Source organism: Oncorhynchus mykiss, unplaced genomic scaffold (assembly GCF_013265735.2).
Source record: "Oncorhynchus mykiss isolate Arlee unplaced genomic scaffold, USDA_OmykA_1.1 un_scaffold_195, whole genome shotgun sequence".
In the NCBI taxonomy this organism is placed as follows: Eukaryota; Metazoa; Chordata; class Actinopteri; order Salmoniformes; family Salmonidae; genus Oncorhynchus; species Oncorhynchus mykiss.
In genome coordinates, this window is record NW_023493678.1 from 805611 (window position 1) to 812417 (window position 6807).

Sequence of the window (6807 nt, forward strand, 5' to 3'; positions counted from 1 at the left end):
CACTTTTTATGAATATCTTTAAGAAATGGCTTTCTTCTTGCCACTCTTCCATAAAGGCCAGATTTGTGCAATATACGACTGATTGTTGACCTATGGACAGAGTCTCCCACCTCAGCTGTAGATCTCTGCAGTTCATCCAGAGTGATCATAGGCCTCTTGGCTGCATCTCTGATCAGTCTTCTCCTTGTATGAGCTGAAAGTTTAGAGGGACGGCCAGGTCTTGATAGATTTGCAGTGGTCTGATACTCCTTCCATTTCAATATTATCGCTTGCACAGTGCTCCTTGGGATGTTTAAAGCTTGGGAAATCTTTTTGTATCCAAATCCGGCTTTAAACTTCTTCACAACAGTATCTCGGACCTGCCTGGTGTGTTCCTTGTTCTTCATGATGCTCTCTGCGCTTTTAACGGACCTCTGAGACTATCACAGTGCAGGTGCATTTATACGGAGACTTGATTACACACAGGTGGATTGTATTTATCATCATTAGTCATTTAGGTCAACATTGGATCATTCAGAGATCCTCACTGAACTTCTGGAGAGAGTTTGCTGCACTGAAAGTAAAGGGGCTGAATCATTTTGCACGCCCAATTTTTCAGTTTTTGATTTGTTAAAAAAGTTTGAAATATCCAATAAATGTCGTTCCACTTCATGATTGTGTCCCACTTGTTTTTGATTCTTCACAAAAAAATACAGTTTTATATCTTTATGTTTGAAGCCTGAAATGTGGCAAAAGGTCGCAAAGTTCAAGGGGGCCGAATACTTTCGCAAGGCACTGTACTACCCATCATTGCGACCTGTACGCTCTCATTGGCTGGCCCTCGCTTCATACTCGTCGCCAAACCCACTGGCTCCATGTCATCTACAAGACCCTGCTAGGTAAAGTCCCCCCTTATCTCAGCTCGCTGGTCACCATATTATCACCCACCTGTAGCACGCGCTCCAGCAGGTATATCTCTCTGGTCACCCCCAAAACCAATTCTTTCTTTGGCCACCTCTCCTTCCAGTTCTCTGCTGCCAATGACTGGGACGAACTACAAAAATCTCTGAAACTGGAAACACTTATCTCCCTCACTAGCTTTAAGCACCAACTATCAGAGCAGCTCACAGAGTACTGCACCTGTACATAGCCCACCTATAATTTAGCCCAATCAACTACCTCTTTTCCTACTGTATTTATTTTATTTTATTTATTTATTTATTTAGCTCCTTTGCACCCCATTATTTTTTACTTCTACTTTGCACATTCTTCCACTGCAAATCTACCATTCCAGTGTTTTACTTGCTATATTGTATTTACTTTGCCACCATGGCTTTTTTTTGCCTTTACCTCCCTTATCGCACCTTATTTGCTCACATCGTATATAGACTTGTTTATACTGTATTATTGACTGTATGTTTGTTTTACTCCATGTGTAACTCTGTGTCGTTATATGTGTCGAACTGCTTTGCTTTATCTTGGCCAGGTCGCAATTGTAAATGAGAACTTGTTCTCAACTTGCCTACCTGGTTAAATAAAGGTGAAATAAAAAATAATATTTAAAAAAATATAGAAAGCATCTCAGAGGGTTGATCTAGCTGCAGATAGCTAATTCTCCTCTATGTGTTTTCCCCTTGCTGCTAATAAGCTCTTACCAATCTAACTAAATTAATAGAGAACATCTGGTTATCTGACAGTCTAGGCAGCAACTATTGTATTAGAGTCAAGCTGTGGTTATTTTATTTATTTTCCTAGACAAGTCAGTTCAGAACAAATTCTTATTTACAATGACAGCTTAGGAACAGTGGGTTAACTACCTTGTTCAGGAGCAGAACAACATATTTTTACATGGCCAGCTCAGGGATCTGACCTAGCAACCTTTCGGTTACTGGCCCAATGCTCTAACCACAAGGCTACCTGACGCCCTATGTCCTGCCAACTCAAAAGCTGAACAATAAATGTGTAACCAAGGGGGAACTAGTGCATTTCTCTGAGAAAATCTGCTTCAGTATTATCAATCTTCCAAAACACTTGAAATTCTTGTAAAATCATTGGCATTTATTTGATCAAATAGACTTTGAAAGGTTAGACATGCAGAAATTCCTCTTGTCAAAAGTCTTGCTGTTACAAACGTAGTTCTTCATGCAGCGTAACAGGTTACAGGTTCTTCTTGGTGAAGCGCCTGAATGGCTTCATCATTGCTGAAAAGACCCTGACAATCAAGGATCGTTTTTTGACAGGCTGAGATTTGGAGGGAGAACCCTCTCCAACTGGAGCTAGAAACACAAGAGAAATTGATGGGGTAAGAGAGAGAGAGAGAGAGAGAGAGAGAGAGAGAGAGAGATGCAGTATAGTAACGTTGAAAAATAACAGTGCTATGAGTTTGGTAGGCATTCCTATGTTTCTAACACACACCTAAACAAAACTACAAGCTATAGCAGAGCTCTAAAACATCCTTACCTATCCAATGTCCATCAGTAGAGCGAATCTCAGTCTGGTCCTGGACTGAATGGCAGTCCTTTTTGTTTCCTCTCTTGGAACGCTAACAGAAGAAAGGTAAAGAAAATGGTACAGAGAATAAATAAATGGAACACTTCTGAATCCAAGGCAACAATTTAGTGGTGAATAAAAAATATTTATTTCATGTATTTGTCTTATCATAGCCACATCAATAACATCAGCACCTAACTGGAACAAAAAACAAATGCTAACTCCCTGCTATACCTTGAAGTTGATCCTGAGTTTGGTCATTGAAAAGCAAAGGAAGCTCCTTCTTGCTTTCTGCTCAGCCCCCCTCTCCATCTCAGCCTGGTCTGATGGGTTTGTTGCAGCAGAAGCTGGTCTTGACGCCTCCTTGCGTCCCTGCACCAGCTGCTGGGTCAAGGACTTTACCAGGACTCTGTCAAATGCAGGGTCCTGGGAGGACATAGCTGCTTCCAGGGTGTTATAAGAGCCAAACTCCTCCATGAGGTTTTTATGTACACCTCTGAACACCCTTTGGATGTTCAGGTTCTGGGAATATGCCTGTGTCCTGGATAATCTGGATGCAGCACAGAACTCAGACAGGACTTGTCTGATGAGTTGCTGAGATGTTTCTGTCAGATCTGCTGCCTGTTGGGAGGGTCCATCTAGGGCTGAGGGTCTGATCTCCGATAGCAACCTTATCACCAGTATGGTGACAAAACAGATGCCATCATCTTTGCTGGAGTCCATCAAGTACTGCAGTGGGAATGCAGTGGCACTGCTGATGTCCGGGATGATTAAGAGCTCCCTCAGATGGCCAGAGCTGCTGGGGATACACACCTCCTTCTCTTCAATGTCAATCCCCTCTCCCTTTGGTACCAAAGAGGTTCCCTTGCTGGTGAAAGACGGAGTGGAGGATCGAAAAGAGACTTTAGCACTCGGTGGTCGGCTGCTGTCAGTCATTGGACTGTTACGATGCAGGGGTTCATCTGTGTGTGCCATCATCTTTGTCTTTAGGTCACTTGTAGAAATCTCTGGCATTTTAGAGTCCCTGGTGTCGATGCAGGAGCTCCTGACGATGGGGCAGGTCAGATCAAAAGGCACTTCGTCAGGGATGGGAGTGCCAGGGAGGTTGATCTCTAACTCACACTCTGACCTAGGACCCTTTGAAGAGCTGGACAAGGAACTACGACCATTTAAAGAAGTGGATAAAGATGAACAGGTTCGAGGGATGTCTTGGCAGACTTGTTCACTGTCATCCTCACTTTTCTCAATCTCCTTCAGCATAGTTCCTACCATATCATTGATCTGAAGGAGCTCCCTGGAATCCTTCATTCGCCCGAAGTTTGAGATTTCACTCTGGATAGCAACCAGGATTTCCCCAAGGGTCTCTTTGGAAGAAGCCATTTCTGTCCTTTCGGATCCGGATGGCTTCAGCCCTGTGAAGAAATCCTTAAGTGTGTTCTTCATACTGACGCAGATGTTCTTAGCTGTTGACCAAAGCTTCTCCTCTGATATTTTAACACTCAATTCAGTATAATCCAGTTGGGAGCCCCCGTGGGAGCACTGTGAAACTCTCCCACTTCTTTCCAGTAGCACAGTGTCAGTGGACTCATTTTTCTGGAAAATAGTCGCCATTCCTTTGACAAAGGTTTCCACTAATCCAGAGGCTGTATTCTCAGAGGACATGGAGGACATGGATTCTGAAAGGACATGGATCTCTGATGGTGAGCTAGATGATAAGCCAGCCTGCAGACTTTTCTGAAGACCAGTATGGCTGATCTGTGTGATAAAGGAATGACTGGATCTCATCAGCACTTTACTCACTGCCTCTTCTGCCTGAGTCTGAAAGTCATTGCAAGAGAGCTTCTTAATGCTCTGAATCAGACTAGTTGAGGACTCTGTGATTCTGACACTCCCTTCTGAGCTCAGTTGAGAATATTGAGTACTCACGCTCAAGTCTTCATTGGGTGAGGGTGACTGGGAAATAGTATAGTCATCAAGCTTTGATAGGACACCATCAACAAACCAACAAGCCTCTAGGGACTCATCAGATGAACTGACAACGGCTAAGGATTTACTCTCCACTTTTGATAACTCTGACTTGTAGATGGAAAAAACACTGCTAAGAACTTCTTGAGTACTGGTATCCAGATTGGAGAGACAGAGAGCTGGTATTGGTTGGCTCTCTCTGGGAACTCTACTGTGTTCGGTGCTGGGTAACTGGACCTCAACAGTTGAAACAGTTGCCTTTTCCAGGGTGTCTGAAGACTCCCGAAGAGAAGCATCCTTAGCCACACCTTCTTCTCGAGCGGCTAGAGTTAAAAGGTCCCTCAGCTTTGCTCGTATACGGCCATAGAGTGTGCCGGCTAGAGAGAAGGTTATCTTCTGTGAAGACCCTGTTTTGTGGTCATTTACAGGAACTGGCCAATCAACTGCTTCACATGTGTCTTCAAATGATGCTATCGTCTCCATGCCTCCCACAAATGCCTTAACAATCACTGTGGCAGTGGAGGTTACAGATGTCAGGGCTGTGCAGCTGGTATTCAGCGGGGCTTCAGTAAGGCTAGGAGCAGCACTAGAAGGCCTAGAGGAAGGAGCCATGCCAGAAGAGCTGCTGACTTTCCTTGTAAGGATGGTGCTCACCGCCTTCAGGGCTTTAGACTGAAAGTCGGGGCTAGAGAGGGTCTGAATCTTTCTGGCCACCACACTGGTAGAGGATCCAGTCTCTTTGAGAAAGTGAGTGGTCCCTTCCTTCCCAGATGGACACTCAACATCTAGGTCACATTGAAGATTGGTCAGAAATTTAGACCCCAAGATTGTCATCTTCTTGGCCAGATCCAATAGGATGTTGAAGTCCTGTGCCATTTTGTCCATTGTGCCGACAATGGCCTCCAGCACATCATCGGTCACAGGGTCCATGAGGGGCTCGATAAACCCTACCCACTCTGGCTCAGATGTTTGGCTCTGTAGCTGGGCCAGGATCTGAACCGAGGCTACCCGAATGACCTCCTTGCCTGCTGCTATGTCCTGACTGTCCATAGGGGGGCAACTCCCCGGGCTGGCCTGAATGGCCACTGAGAGGCCAGAGTTAAGCTGGTGTACCACCTCCCCCACGATAGCACAGCTCAACTCGGAGGAGCTGGAGGAGGTGGGGTTGGAGTGACCCTCAACCAGGGATATCAGAAGGCTCTCTTCCGTTACCCCAAAAAGAGCCTTCAGAGGCTCCATGAGGGGAGCCTCTCTAGTTGCAGGCAAGCTCTGCAATGAGGTCTGGGACCTTGAAGATAAACACACAATCACCACTTAAGCCATGCAAATGTAACCAACTGTATCTAATCTGGGTCATTAGTGAGCCTGAAAACCAAATTAGAGCAATGATGGATTACTTCTCATACCACCGTAGTTCTAGAAGCCTAAAGCCAACTGACATGATTTTTTGCCTGATTTTTATGTTTGTACGACATCAGATTATGATTATTTCTGAAAGGCATGTACCTGATCTATTTATTCATAGATGACTTCATGGCTTACCCAGTTAAAAATGACTTTCACCTGGACCCACCCCCCCCCCGCCCCCCCCCCCCCCCCCCCCCCCCCCCAGTGGCAACATTTCTGACCAGAACTTAAAACTACAAGGTGTGAATTCCAAGTTAATAATTCATGATAAGTATGGATCAGGTCTTGCAATTATTATGTTGAAATATTGCTGTGAACATACCTCTTAGGCGAACAGCATGGTGATGAGGTTCTGCGAGTGGATTTTTGGCGGCATCCTGCACTGCCATTCCTCCTCCTCTCCTTAGTCCAGTAGTTCATCTCACTGATCAGCAGCCTTTTCTCTCTCTCATCCAGACCGCCTAAGGAATCCTCAGACCCTGTCAGAGAGCACTGGGATTCTGGGGAGGTTGCCCCACTCCTCAGGTTCACCCCCATGATACGAGCTAGCGCTGGTAGGAGAATGCGGAGGGCTGTCTGGGTCACGACTTTAACAATCTTCAGACACAGCATGGAGAGCTGCTCGAATGTGAGCTATGGCCAACAAACAGAGTAATGTTTTTGTCAATCAAGCAATTCCATGACACCATTCCCTATATAGCGCACAACTTTTGACCAGAACCTTATGTGGAGAGACTTACATTATTTTTCATGCCCTGCTGAATCACTCTCCATTGGCTAGAGAAAAGAAAAGAAAGGAAACATATTTTACCTGCACACTGGTGTTGAGTTAGTGGAGTCACTAGATAGCCATGTCAGGGAAAATAAACGTGTATTTATTTAAGCAATTAGCAAGTCCATGAGATATTTTGTTCTTGATTTACAGGAAGAGTTAGGTGTGTGGTTACAGTGATGTTAGGGTTAGGT

The 6807-nt window shown here is 44.9% G+C and overlaps 1 protein-coding gene across 1 annotated transcript; it reads right to left on the minus strand.

Annotated features, from left to right (window-relative positions):
• Positions 1-2016: 2016 nt before the first annotated feature.
• LOC110512260 lies at positions 2017-6330 on the minus strand. Its single transcript, XM_036972780.1, has 4 exons — positions 6164-6330; positions 2704-5722; positions 2440-2521; positions 2017-2255 (listed from the first exon to the last, which is right to left on the minus strand). The coding sequence occupies exons 1-4, from the start codon at positions 6259-6261 to the stop codon at positions 2137-2139; spliced, it is 3318 nt and encodes a 1105-aa protein (XP_036828675.1). The 5' UTR covers positions 6262-6330; the 3' UTR covers positions 2017-2136.
• Positions 6331-6807: the final 477 nt, after the last annotated feature.

Bases quoted from the DNA above. Each gene is read 5' to 3' on its own strand.
- LOC110512260 (XM_036972780.1), bottom strand. From the start codon at position 6,261: ATGAACTACTGGACTAAGGAGAGGAGGAGGAATGGCAGTGCAGGATGC. The intron at 5,723-6,163 runs GTATGTTCACAG...TTTATCTTCAAG, and splicing joins CCATGCTGTTCGCCTAAGAG to GTCCCAGACCTCATTGCAGA. The intron at 2,256-2,439 runs GTAAGGATGTTT...TTGTGTTTCTAG, and splicing joins TACTGATGGACATTGGATAG to CTCCAGTTGGAGAGGGTTCT.